Source organism: Gekko japonicus, unplaced genomic scaffold (assembly GCF_001447785.1).
Source record: "Gekko japonicus isolate JY-2015 unplaced genomic scaffold, Gekko_japonicus_V1.1 scaffold42, whole genome shotgun sequence".
NCBI lineage: Eukaryota > Metazoa > Chordata > Lepidosauria > Squamata > Gekkonidae > Gekko > Gekko japonicus.
In genome coordinates this window covers 1,801,004-1,814,880 of record NW_015165831.1, presented here as the reverse complement: position 1 = coordinate 1,814,880, position 13,877 = coordinate 1,801,004, and the positions used below count along the sequence as shown (strand labels likewise).

At 45.6% G+C, this 13,877-nt stretch overlaps 1 protein-coding gene across 1 annotated transcript in view; it reads left to right on the top strand.

The window, feature by feature from the left end:
* Positions 1 to 2,544: 2,544 nt before the first annotated feature.
* Positions 2,545 to 13,877, top strand: part of GLMP (glycosylated lysosomal membrane protein) — a 16,106-nt gene continuing 4,773 nt past the window's right edge. Inside the window, exons 1-3 of the mRNA XM_015410801.1 lie at positions 2,545 to 2,631; positions 9,915 to 10,172; positions 12,325 to 12,522. Of these exons, the coding sequence (XP_015266287.1) occupies positions 2,545 to 2,631; positions 9,915 to 10,172; positions 12,325 to 12,522 (543 nt within the window). The remainder of the gene's footprint in view (positions 2,632 to 9,914; positions 10,173 to 12,324; positions 12,523 to 13,877) is intronic.

The window sequence follows — 13,877 nt, the reverse complement described above, 5'->3', positions numbered from 1 at the left end:
GCTGAAGTTGAGCAAAAGCATTGGCTCCAATGTGAAACTCTCTGCCTACTAATATCAGGGCCCTGCAGGACTTGTTAAAATCCCACAGAGCTTGCAAGGCAGAGATGTTTCACCAAGCATATGGTTGAGGACAGCAATGGCTTTTAACGGTTCCAGCAGTTTTTAACAACTATCCAGACCACTAACTGATTCACCCCCTCCCCCTGCATGCCTATGTAAACTGGGGGGATCAGAACTTTGCACTATGACGCCATGTAGATATTACTAATGCAGGGCTATTTTGGGGCAGGAACGCACAGGAACGGAGTTCTGGTTGGTTCCCGAGTTGGCCACACCCAGCAGGAACGCATTAGCACAATAGGCCACATCCAACAGCAGAAACTCATTAGGACTGGCTACAGTATGGGTGTGTGGCCTAACATGCAAAGGAGCTCCTGCTACAAAAAAGCCCTGGGTTTTGGCAACAAACAAGGTAAACAGAATAAGAAGCAAAAGGTGGGTGTGTCTGGATGACCATACTTCTGCGAACATGGGGTGTGTGGCCTAATATGCTAATGAGCTGTGCTGTCAGGGGTGTGTCCTAATAAGCTAATAATTTTTTTCTGTTGGGTGTGGCCTATTATGCTAATGAGTTCCTGCTGGACTTTTTCTACAAAAAAAGCCCTGGATATTAGGTTTTATGGAACTGCGATGGCGAACCTAAACAGCATGATAAAAAGTAGAGACATCACCCTGCCAACAAAAGTCCACATGGTCAAAGCAATGGTATTCCCAGTAGTCATGTATGGCTGCAAGAATTGGACTATAAGGAAGGCTGAGCGCCGAATAATAGATTATTTTGAACTATGGTGCTGGAGAAGACTCTTGAGAGTCCCTTGGACTGCAAGAAGATCAAATCAGTCAATCCTAAAAGAAATCAACCCTGACTGTTCCCTGGAAGGCCAGATAATGAAACTGAAGCTCAGATACTTTGGCCACCAAATGAGAAGGGAGCACTCAACAGGAAGGCCTGGTGTGATCTGGTCCATGGGGTCGCGAAGAGTCAGACTCGACTGTGCGACTGAACAACAAAACTTTTAGATTATTTATTGTATTTTATATGTTAGATTGTATTTTATATGAACTTGTGCACCACCCTGAGCCTGCTTGTGGGGAGGGAGGTATAGAAGCTTAATGTCATAAATAAAATAAATAAATAACAAACCACTACAGCCACATAAATATGCTGAGGTAGGATGGTGGTGTAACACAAGGGATGGTAGGGTTGCTCAGTGATTGAGTGAAAGGCACTTTATGTACATGTTGAGTTCCTTTAATTATATGCCTCCCTGATCCATTTTTGTAAAGGTTTGTGGCTGTGGCACTCTAGGAAGAAGCCCAGTCCAGTTCTGTACCTCGTGCGTGCCACTTTTAGACTGCAGTGGGACATGCATGTTCACTTTTCCATTTTAAAGTTGGGGGTGGGAATCCCAGCATGTAGAAAAGTAGCGTATGATCAGATGAATTATTTCCATGTGGAAAATCTGTAGTCCGTTTCACAGAGTTGCATAAGACAGTGCACCTAGCCCAGGCCTGTTTCTGAGGGCGGCACCTCTTGAAGGCCACAGAAAGGTGCTTTCCAGCCCCTCTGTGTGATTTCCTTTCAAATTTATTAATCTAACTTAATTCATCTTATTTGCACTGGCACACTATTAATTTTTATTGACATTACAAACTAACAGGGACCGAACCTGGGACCTTCTGCATGCAAACCAACAAACGCATGGTCCTTCCTCAACCAGTCCACCTCTCCCACCTCGGAACTCAGGCGAGAAGGAAGTCAGTCAGGAAAACGTGCCCGACCCTGGGAAAAACTGCCCCATAGAATCTCTACCCAGGCCCATAGCTAACATGGGGCCCAAAAGCGCATTCTGTATTACAGGCACTCTAGACATGCGCAGAGGCGTCACAAGATTCTTGGTCAGTGTTTAACTGCAACAGTTTAGCTACGCTTTGGAAACTGTCTTCTCGTTACTAGCCCAGCTCTGGAGCCCACCACTTATCCTCACCGCCCAGTGGTTGGTGTACACACAAGTCCTGCAGCTGCTGGGCATTACCCCCCCAACTTGCTCTGGAACTTTTGATTAAATTAGCTGCCAGCCCCCCATGGCCCCCTCCCCCAAAAGTCCCTAGCTATGGGACTGTCTACCTATCCCCGCGCAACTGTTGTAAGACTAAAAAGCGCATTCTGTATTACAGGCACTCTAGTCTAGATTTGCGCAGAGGCGTCATAAGATTCTTGGTCAGTGTTTTACTGCAACAGTTTAGCTACGCTTTGGGAACTGTCTTCTCGTTACTAGTCCAGCTCGGAAGGATTCAAATGAATCCTAATAAATTGGCTCAATCCAGAATTCCTTTCTGTAGGGACTCTGGCATGCCGCGGCCCCTTTATGAGGGGGCAAAAACCTTGCCCTTTTAAGAGTGCCTTGCCCTTTTAAGACAGGACCGGAACGATCAGCTGCTGTGTCATGTGGCCGGGCGAAGAGTTGCTACATTGGAATCAACATGCTGGTAGGGGGAAGCTGGGCTTCTCTGCCTCTTGTGTGGCTGGTGGGGTGCTTGGCGGGGGATCCGGCGGGTTACAGACGGAAGGTAGGTTCTGGCGCACAGGCGGTGGCTCTTCGGCTTTGAAACGGAGATGAGCACCGCAACCCTAGAGTCGGATTCGACTGGCTTTCGAGCAAGGGGGACCTTTACCATTACCTGTTCTGTGGCTAACTCTTTAAAAATACGTGCTGGAGCGTACATTTGCTCGGCTCCTAAACTGTCTGACCTAGCAAGCCTGGCTCTGAATCCTCAGTGTGGTGAAGGGAAGTGAGGACGGTAGAAGAAGAACGGCATTCTGTGTGTGATCAGAGGCACAAACTTCTCTTTCTCTGTTGAGGGACTGTGAGCTCACGGAAAGTAACACGTGCAATAGTGGGCCTGCTACGGTTCTCTTTTAAGCTGGTGAAAGAAAACGAGTATAAAGAAAGTAACTGGAAGTAAGAGAGGGCAGCATATTGGAGTCGGGCTGACGAGGCCTGGTTTACAACCCGGGTGTGTCCCAAAGCTTTGTGGGTAGTATAGTGGTGAAGAAAGTCGGCTGTGATTCTGGGAGGCTGCCAGTTTTCAGCTGGCCCCCCGCCAAGCCTCTGCTCTCCAGCTTCATCAGCAATGTGGGGCTGGTAATTCTGGGTTCTTGTAAGATGTATTGTCATATAATGGGGCATCTTGTTTTGCTGCTTTTATGTTCTTAAATTTATGTTCTCCCCCCCCCCCCCATTGTGATGAACTCTGGCGCCTCCTGCCCCAGCTAATGAGGGTTCTCTCAGCCTCTGGAGATCTCCCAGCATTACCACTGAGCTCCAGATTACAGAGAACAGTTCCCCTGAAGAGGGTGGACTCTGTGGCATTACATCCCCCTCCCCAGACTCTGCCCTCCCCAGGCTAAACCCCCAAATCTCCAGGAATTTCACAACCCAGGCTTTTGGCAGCCCTGCATTTAGTCCAGTTAAGTCTACAAGGAAACCTGTATTCCCCTTTAAAACTCTACAGGCTGCACAATGTGGGCTTCTCTGTCAGGCCCTGATAAAACTTTTGCTTTTGCTTTCTTTCAGTTTCTTAGATGAGGCAATCTGAGAAGTCTGAGCCTCATTTCTGATAAGGTTCTGGGGCTTAGCCCAACTCCAGCACAGTTGGTTCCACATATCCTCTGGTCTTGGGTGGGCCTCCTATATGGCATAGGCCAAGTTGGGGCTCAACCCAAGGGTTTTTCATAGAATCACAGAGTTGGAAGGAGCCATACAGGCTGTCTAGGCCAACCCTCTGCTCAATGCAGGATCAGCCCAGAGCATCTCTGACACATGTTTGTCCAGGTGCTGCTTGAAGACCACCAGTGAGGGGGAGCTCACCCCCCCCCCAGGCAGCTGATTCCACCGTTGAACAACTCTTGCTGTAAAACAGTTTTCCCTACTATCTGGCCGTACCTTCCCGCCCTTAATTGAAACCCATTATTGTGAGTCCTATCCTCTGCTGCCAACAGGAGCAGCCCCCTGCCCTCCTCTAAGTGACAGCCCTTCAGATACTTAAAGAAAGCAATCATGTCCCCCCTCAACTTCCTCTTCTCCAGACTGAACATTCCCAAGTCCCTCAGCCTTCTCTCTTTGGCACTATGGCTTTGAAATCTGTTATACCCGGAATTAAATTAGTGCCTTTTTGGCACTATGACTTTGAAATCTGTTTCAAATACAACCCTCCTGTCACATATATGGCTAGAAATACATGGGAATAGTTGTTGGACTTGACCAAAGAGGTCATAGAGTATGTTGTGGCACACTTTATCAGAACAAACCTGGCCTCTCAAGGAAGCCTGCCAAGAAGGGGGTGTAGCGGCCCAGAATAGAATAGCCTTGAAGGACAGCAAGAAGAAGACAGAATGGAAATAATTATATTGCCTTGTGTAGACTAGAAGCTTCATAACCCATTATCGATAGATACAATTTGTTGAGGCTCAGGTGAAGAAGCATCTGAGAATCTCAGGAATGTCCAGCTTCACAGAAGATATGATTCAAGGATGGGAGTACTAGTGGAGGGCCAAAAGATATTCATATGTATGAGAAACTTATAATCACTATTTTAAATAGACTTTGTTAAGATAAAAAGGTAGTGAGAATGAACTAACTTTTTATGTATTTTCAAAAGCTGTTTTAAGTATAAATAGCCTTGTATGGTGTTTGAAGTTATGAGATAATTAGTTAGCCAAAACTGTGTGACGGGACAGTTAGCTATTATTAAGAGATTATTTTAAAATCCTATAAATAGGAGAAGTTGTATTAATCAAGAACTTAAGATAAGCATATGGCCCTTCAAAACAGCTCTGACACTTCTTTCTCTATTTCCATTACCTGTGTCACACATCTCCTGTCAAAGCCTCCTCTAAGAGCTGGGTGTTGGGTTTCCTGGGTCCTGGGGGGGGGGTCAACAGTGGGAGGGCTTCTAATGTCCTGGCCCCACTGGTGGACCTCCTGATGGCACTGGTATTTCTGGCCACTGTGTGACACAGAGTGTTGGACTGGATGGGCCTTTGGCCTGATCCAACATTGACGTCTCTTATGTTCTTATGTTCTTAACTTCTTCTTGGAAGGGGCTCCTTGCCCATGACCTGCTTACTTTTGGGGTAAAAAATCTTTATGGACTCATGTAATTGCTTTCCTTTAATTATCTGTGTAACAATGATGAACTGATGGCATAATGTTTCTAGTATAATGTTTCTGGATTTAGTCTAAGAACACAGTAATATTACTTTCATGAACAAGCTTGTAATGAAAGCAGAGATTCCCTAAGAGTAGTTATTTCTTTGGGTGGGTAGCTATGTTGGTCTGAAGCAACAGAACAAAGTTTGAGTCCAGTGGCATCTTTAAGACCAACAAAGTTTAAATCTCGGAATAAGCTTTCATGTGCATGCACACGAAAGCTTATACCCAGGATTAAACTTTGTTGGTCTTAAAGGTACCACTGAACTCAAACTTTGTAGTTATTTATTTGGGTATTAAACCCAGAACAAACCTGTAGTATTTATTTGTGTATGATACCCAGAACAAAGTTATAGTGTTACTGAGGTGTACTTCTGGCTAGGAGTTAAATGATCTGGTATTCCCCCCTCCTTGCAGTAAGGGTTGAAGGACAAAGAAAATGGAAAAGAACAATAAAACTCCTATCCTCTGAGCTCAGGAATTTATTCTTAATGAGCCAGTCAGAGGGAAGCTTCTGGGACCCCTAACTGTGGACTCCAATTTCCAGGTGCAACAAGTCTTAAAGATACAGAGCAGTTTTACTAAACTACAGATAACGCTGACTGGGTCCAGCACAACAAGCCTAGGGCAGGGATCCCAACCTTTTGAGCCTGCAGTCCCCTTTGGAATTCTGACACAGTATGATAGGCACAGCCACAAAATGGCTTCTGCAGGAGGTGGAGCAAAATGGCTGCTGTGGCCTATCTTCATTCACACAGTGAAGATGTTTGTGCTGTGGTGGAGCAATAGTTTTACAAATCTGCATGGCCAATCTGATCTCCAGTGGCTAGTCAGAAGCCTTGTTGGGCAAAAGCTTTACCTGGCTCTGTCTCCTTTCTTAAAAGCTCTCGCTTGGTGTCATGGTGCCCACAGACACCAAACTGGGGACATCTGGCCTAGATTGATCAGAGTCATCCAGAACACCCCCCAAACTTAATTCCCCGTCTTGAACCCAGCATTACGAGTTAGATGTGTCTTCACAAAGTACACAGTTTTAACTTGAGAAATGCACTGCCATGAGATGTGTGAATGGCCACAAACTTGGGTGGCTGTTTTAAAGGATCAGGGAGGCAGAGAGATCTAGCAACAGCTATTAGTCATTATGGCTAAAGTTCAGAAGTTCTATGCCTCTGAATACTAAGTGATGGGGCAAACAATAGGGAAGAGTTATTATTTCGGGGGTCCTGCTTGAGCTCTCTGGAGGCATCGAGTTGGCCTCTGGGGTGGGGAGAGGCCAGTCTAGATGGACTATTGGCCAGATCCAGCAGGGTTGTTCTAAGTGGTTGTGTTCAGTTTTCTTTCCCCACTTCTTCCTGTAAGGCTCCTAGGGAGGGTAAATTAAATCTGACTGTTCCCTGTGAAGTTGAATCCAAGTTAGAGATGGTATCAATGGAAACATCTGTTTGGGTGAGGTATGGTGCTTTGTTTTTTAAGGGTCCTGCCCAAGAAAAAGCTATCTGGGTGACCTGGCAAGGGGTGAACGTTCCTTGTTTGTTTCATCTCTGCAGTATGTCAGCTTTGTTTTTCTCAGAGGAAGAAGGGGAAGAGCTGATGTGGGCACTTTTCTTGGAAACTTCAGAGGGTGGGGGTGTCGACTGGTTTGCTTTGTCTACAGAGCCTTTGATGCAAAGAAAACAAACAAAGCTTGTAAAAAAAATTTAAATAACTGTTTATTCAATTGTGAACTTCCTCGTAATACATTAAGTACAGAGAAATAACATTAAATGTTTGATAAAATTGATTAAGCACACAGAGTAAAGAAACAAAACTACAAAAAACAAAAAATAAATGTTGTTGACACTGAGAGCCCTATCGATTTAAAAGGCTGCGCAACCCATTATGTCTAACTAAACTTCAAATGCTGAAAACACAAGTAACAAACTCTCACCCTAAGACAAGCATCTTAAATTTGGGTGATTTTATATGTTCCCATTCGAACTTATCCAAATTCATTTTATCAATAATTGGAGCCCATTTATCTAAAGGGTTTAGTAAGTGATGTTCAACGTCTTTATTATTTAGCCATATAGATGCTTTCTCCTGAAGAAAAGCTTGTAAATCTTTAACCGCCTAAAAGTAATTTCAGTTCGCCTTTTGAATGTCCCTCTTCTTGTTCCTGTTTTTTAACATCCTAAAAGAGGACTTCTAGACCTAACCTTAGGTTCTGGAAGCTGGGTCCCTAATCCTGGAGGCATGGTTATACTCTTGGAAGGCGATCTGCACATGCTCAGGGGCACATTTAAAAAAAATTCTATACATGCTCTTGATGTGAAATGGGTGGTAAAATTTTTGGGGTGGTGGTCAGAATACATTCAACCCTCCTAAATCAAAATGCACGAGGGAACCTCAGCTGGGTATAGTATATGGGCTGGTAGATGTAATGATCTTATGAACAATATGTTGTCGAAGGCTTTCACGGCCGGAGTTCATTAGTTGCTGTAGATTTTCCGGGATGTGTGGCCGTGGTCTTGGCACGTATTTTGCACGTTTCGCCAGTAACTATGACTGGCATCCTCAGAGGTATAAACACAGAAAGATGGAATGCTCCTCAGGAAACCTCCTCAGGAAACAAAAGAACCTCCTCAGGAAAGCTCCTCCATTAGCATGTCCATAGCCTGGGGATCTCCTACAGGACAATGACTCAGCCCTACCCCACCTTCTGGAGTAGATATAAATTTACTGCCTACCATTTTCTTCTCACCTTGACACAGAGAGTATTTCTAGGTGCCATAAAACAAGTAGAGAGAACAGGAGCAGAGAGCAAGAGAGTCTCTCTCATTGGGACCAAACAATTATAGCCCAATTACAGTCACAAATTAGATGTGGGTATTAGCCAATTGCGAGTGGGCATGGGTGTGCCCAAATTGTTGGTTGTCATAGTTGCATGTGGGGATACGCTAGAAGTTTTGAGACCACGCCTGCAGTCACATGACCCCAAACTCCAGCTTCTCCATTGCCTACGTGACTTTTTGCATGTGAGGCAGAGCCAGGAGCCATCAGGTCTGCCTCTTCCCTTAGTGTGAAAGAATGTGTGGTTATATGGCATGGTTATAAAGTTTCTCTGGCCAAATGGAGAGGAAATAAGACACAGCATGTTATCAGAATGTAATCACAGGAGAAGGCATGGATTATAGAAAGCAGAAAGCAAAATTTCTATACAAGCTCTTATCAGAACTATGGCTTGCCCAAGTTTATCCAGCCAGGTTGCAAGTGGAGAAGTGGGGAATCAAACCCGGTTCTCCCAGGTTCGAGTCCGCGCACTTAACCACTACACCAAACTGGCTCTTTGTGATGTTATGCTTTACCTTAAAGGCATTCCCTCTTTCCAAATTCTCTGGCAGGTTGTGAGAGGGAGGTCAGGAAGAGCTCTTGTGGCCCTTTCTTATATGCCCAGGGTAATGCCAGTTGTCACTTTGGGATCAGGAAGGAATTCTCCTCCAGGCTAGACTGGCCCAGGAATCCTGGAGGTTTGTTGCCTTCCTCTGGGGTCTAGAGCAGAGGTCACTGGGGGAGTGTGTGTGGGGGAGAGGTAGCTGTGCATTTCCTGTATTGTGCAAGGGGTTGGACTAGATGAGCCTTGAGGTCCCTTCCAGGTCTCTGGTTTTGTTTTCTGTGTTTCTTTTCTTGGCCTGAAGCTTCTGCCTATCCAATTTCATTTAATGTTCTAGGTGGAAAAAACTATACATGCACTCTCCGCACCACGTGTAGTTTTATAAACCTTTATAACGTTCCCTCTTGTCACTTTTTTTCTTTCTAAATAAAAATCCAGCAGATGAGAGAAACTGCCACAAAGAATGTATTGCTCAGGTTGGACCCACTCACTTCGATTGTTTCCTGGCCTAGTTCAGGGTGCTGGTGCTGATTTTTAAGCCGTAAATAGCTTAGCACCCAGATACTTGAGTGACTTGCTCTGCCCTTATAAGTCTGTGTGTTCTCTTCGGTCTTTTCTGCAAGCCAGCACCATAGAGATTGGCGAGCCTACCGGGCTTGAGGCCAACAAAGTTTTATTCAAGGTATATAAGCTTTTGTGTGCCACTGATCTTAAATTGAAATTGAAAGAGATTGGCGAGCCTACCGGGCTTGAGGCCAACAAAGTTTTATTCAAGGTATATAAGCTTTTGTGTGCCACTGGACTCAAACGTGGTTCTGCTGCTTCAGACCCACACAGCTACCCACCTGAATATGTTTTAAGGCATTTGGTTGCAAAATACAACAGGATTTTTCTTGGTTTCCCCTACATATGATGGCTATGATCAGGTCGCTGCTTGTTATGGTGTTAGACTTGTTACATATTCTTATAGTGTCGCTTATAGTATTGCTGAGTTTAATGTTATGAAGGAAACATAAAGTTACCATTTTAATATTGCAAAAGGCAAACGTGGTTCTGCTGCTGAGAGTGAAGTAACTTTAAAGAGAGTGAAGGGTAACAGGTTTATGGGCCTCTTGACTGCCCACCAATAGCTTGTTTTCAGCAAAACTGCTCTTTCTAACCCATTTGAAAGAGGAGTCAATATAACTAACCTGATCCTGGCTTGTTATATTAGAACTGGAGTGTATCTTTGTGCAACTGAATTAAACTTTAGCATGAAATGTCCTTTCCAGGTGTCTCTGGAATACAACCCTGGTTCAAACAGCTCCTCTGACAACCTCTTGCACGTCCGGGCTGTGGGCCACAATGATACAATCCATTATGTGTGGAGCACCATTGGGGCACCCACGGTGCTGCTGGTGTACACAGGAAGTCAGAACAGCACCCTCCATGTGAACTGGACCAAACTCTTATCTCCCTCTCCCTCGGGAGCCATCCACATTGAACCCGCCAGCAGTGTCTTATATTCCTCAGCAGTGATCTTCGCCAAGGTGCGTTTTGTGGAGAGTCTGGGGCTTGCTGACCTTGTTGAGCCTGCAAGCACTTCTGGAATTTTGAGAGGGTGGTGGGTGCCATCACAAAATGGCTGCCATGGGGGGAGGGCCAATCACAAAATGGCTGCCATGAGGAGGAGGGGGAGACACACTGTCCTTTGAGGAAGAGAGGGTGGTGGGTGCCATCACAAAATGGCTGCCATGAGGATAAGGTGGGAATGCACTTACTGTGAAGAGTGATGTGGTTTGTTTTCAGTTTACAAAATAAGGAGAGGATTTGCTCCCAGTATGGTTTAGGAAGAGGTTGCCAAGCACACTGACATAAGCTTGGGGCTATGACTAAACTGAGGGCACAGGAGTATCCTGGATGAGCTCATGGCTTTGGTGGTCACTCTGCTGGTGGGGAAGGGATTCACTGCTTGTATTTTCTTCCATTCTATGCAGGATCCTTTCCATTCTGGACCCCAAAGACTCAGGCAGGAGCCAGAAAAAAAGTTAGGGCTGCCAGCTCCTAGTTGGAGAGGCATCAATAGAGTATAATGCCGCAGAGTCCACCCTCTAAAGTAGATATTTTCTGCAGGGGAGCTGACCTCTGTTGCCTGGAGATCAATTGTATTTCTAGGAGATCCCCAGGCCACACCTGGAAGTTGGCAACCCTGGGAAATTGCATTGGGGTGCCAACTCAGGAAATTTTTCATGCACAACAGGCAGGGGAAAGTTGCATGTGGTGGCAGGTAGATGATAGCTGTGGTTTCAGTGAAAATCCGTGCTTAGTTTCTGAAATGAGAGCTGCTGAATCCAAGGCCCTCTGACCCCAGAAGATTTTGTCCCTACTTACTGCTTGTAAACTGAAGAGAGTGCATCCTTTTGAACCAGATTTCTCATACTGAAGGGGTCACGCAGATCCATTCCTTTGATCGAAGAGCCTCTTGCATCCGGGGACGGCTTCTTGCATCTGATCTATGCATGTTTACTCAGAAGCAAGTCTTGCTAAATTCAGTCCAACTTACTTTTGGATGAGTGTGCACAGGATTGCACACTTACCTGAACGTAAGTGTTGTGGCGCCTTGATACTTTGCATAAGTCCTCTAGAGGTTATCAGAGTTACTTACCAGGGTGTTGGAGTTTCTTACCCCACCGTACTGGACAGGACCTGTGCAATTTTATCATCATGTTTTGTCAGTTATCCTTAAACGGCCCTATAAGGAAGGCCCTTGCTACAATCCTTATCTTGCTGATTAGATTGACTGGGAGGCTGGGTTGGAGAAAACAGCTTGCATAAGGCTACCTAATGTTTGATGGGAGATTTGAACCAGGGGTTTCCTGGCTCACAGGTCAATCTGGCTCTTTGTTCTCTTCTATAAGACTGCAAGATATACCACAACAACCAGCAGTTGGCTTTGTGATCCTTTTGATATTCCTCTGTGTGCGAAATGTGGGGTCAAAGGGTAGCTGCAAAGGAGCCCTTGCTGGCTGTTTTGAGACTTAGGAGATGAGCCAAAGTCAATGCAAGGTGCTGGTGTTGACATTTAAAACCCTATAGGGTTTGGGGTCAACATACTTTAAGGACAGCCTTTCCCAATATAAACCTACCTGTTCTATCCAGGCACCTTCAGAGGCCCTGCTTCAATTGCCACCGCTAGACAAATGACAACCCAAGAACAAGCTTTCTCAATCATGGTGCCAAGACTTTGGAATGCCTTCTCCAAGGAGATTCCATCCGTCTCACTGTGTTGGTGCCTTCTGCCAGTGGGTGAAGACTTCTTTCATTCGGCGTATTCCCAATAACTGTTTTTGGCCTCCTCCCTTGAATAAACATTTGTTGGTCTTAAAGGTGTCACTGGACTTGAATTTTGTTCTGTGGCCTCCTCCCTGTTCTTGATGTTGTATGCCTATGTGTTTTTATTGAATTATTTTATTGTAAATGCTGCTTTAGTGTTCAGGCGTTTTAATGTGTTCATGCTCGCTGCCTTGAGGACTCTAGTCATAAAAATGTACTTAATAATAAAGGTGTTCCTGCTTTGTTGAGGTAAAAAGACCTTTTCCCCCCCATAGATGCCTCATTTTAATCCCTTGAGTCAAGGCGGTTTAGCAACTGAAATGTGGAAAAGACTATACATTCATAGGTTTCTAATGTGGGTATTTCTAGGTGTTTGAGTACAATGGCGTCAACACGTCAGATCTCTTCAAAGTCCCTGACGATGACTTCTACCCCACCTACAATTTGGCCAATTTTACCTGGGAAAGCCTCGGTGGTAAGATCAACGAGACCATGCTGACAGCTACATTTCAGGGTGTTTCCTCGAGCCCCCATGGAGCCTTTGGGAATGGCAGTATATCCTTCCAGGTGAATAGCAGGGCAACTAAGGGGGGCAACTAGGGGACCTGGGCAAGGTGGCACTGAGAGGGTGGCTATAAATTCAGCAACCCCTTTGAGGGGGAAGGTTTGACTTCGAGTGGGCCATTGTGTGTGTCTGTCTCTCACAGCCAGACCTACCTCACAGGCTGTTGTGGGGATATCACTGTACTGAATTTCATGGTAGACAGGCAGGATATAAATGTGAGGAAAAGAATGAGTGTGGGTGGGTGGGAAGTTCTATGCGCATCTATTACCGCAAGTCATGGATTTTTTCATATACTGTTTGTGTCAGGTCTGGGTGATGTGTGGGGATAGGGATTCTTTGTCTGGGCCCCCCTGAAAGTGGCCATCTTCTTTGTCCGAGGACACAGACAGGACTGTGTGTACTTGGTAATTGGTGTATGGTGTAGGCCACAGATCTACAATGCTGAGAATTTTGGCTCTTAGTCTTGCCCTTAGGGATGTAAAAATGGGACAGAAATTGTTGGATCTCCACAGCCAGAAGGTCACCTGAGCAAGTTTTCTATTGATTAGCAAGCAGAGCTATTCAGTGTTCATGGACTGCTTTGCTACTTCCTAGGGCAGTGATGGCGAACCTTTTAGAGACCAAGTGCCCAAACTGCGACCCAAAACCCACTTATTTATCGCAAAGTGCCAACACGGCAATTTAACCTGAATACTGAGGTTTTACTTTAGAAAAAAACAACTCCTACATTAACTTATGATATTATTTATTTATTTATTTATTATTTACATTTTTGGAGCTGCGGTGGCTCAAGTGGTTAAGACGCTGAACTGCAGGCTGTGGAAGGTCAGTAGTTCAGCGGTTCAAGACCCGGGTGCCGCAAGACAGGGTGAGCTCCTGTCTCTAGTTCCAGCTCCTGCCAACCTAGCAGTTCGAAAGCAAGAAATTGCAAGTAGATAAATAGGTACCACTTCGGTGGGAAGGTAACAGCGTTCCGTGCGCCTTGGTGTTTAGTCATGCCGGCCACATGACCACGGAAACGTCTTCGGACAGCGCTGGCTCTTCGGCTTTGAAACGGAGATGAGCACCGCAACCCTAGAGTCGGATTCGACTGGCTTTCGAGCAAGGGAACCTTTACCTTTACCTTTACATTTTTATCCCGCCCTCCCCGGAGGCTCAGGGCGGCTTACAGGGCATATGATCCAAACAAAGTAAGGGAAGCAATCCCAAATGCTTTCATTTACTTAAAATTATTTGGCAGAGAATTCGACACTTTAATGATGGTCTGGGCCTGGCTGGGGCGATGGCACGGGTGCCCACAGAGAGGGCTCTGAGTGCCACCTCTGGCACCCGTGCCATAGGTTCGCCACCACTGGCC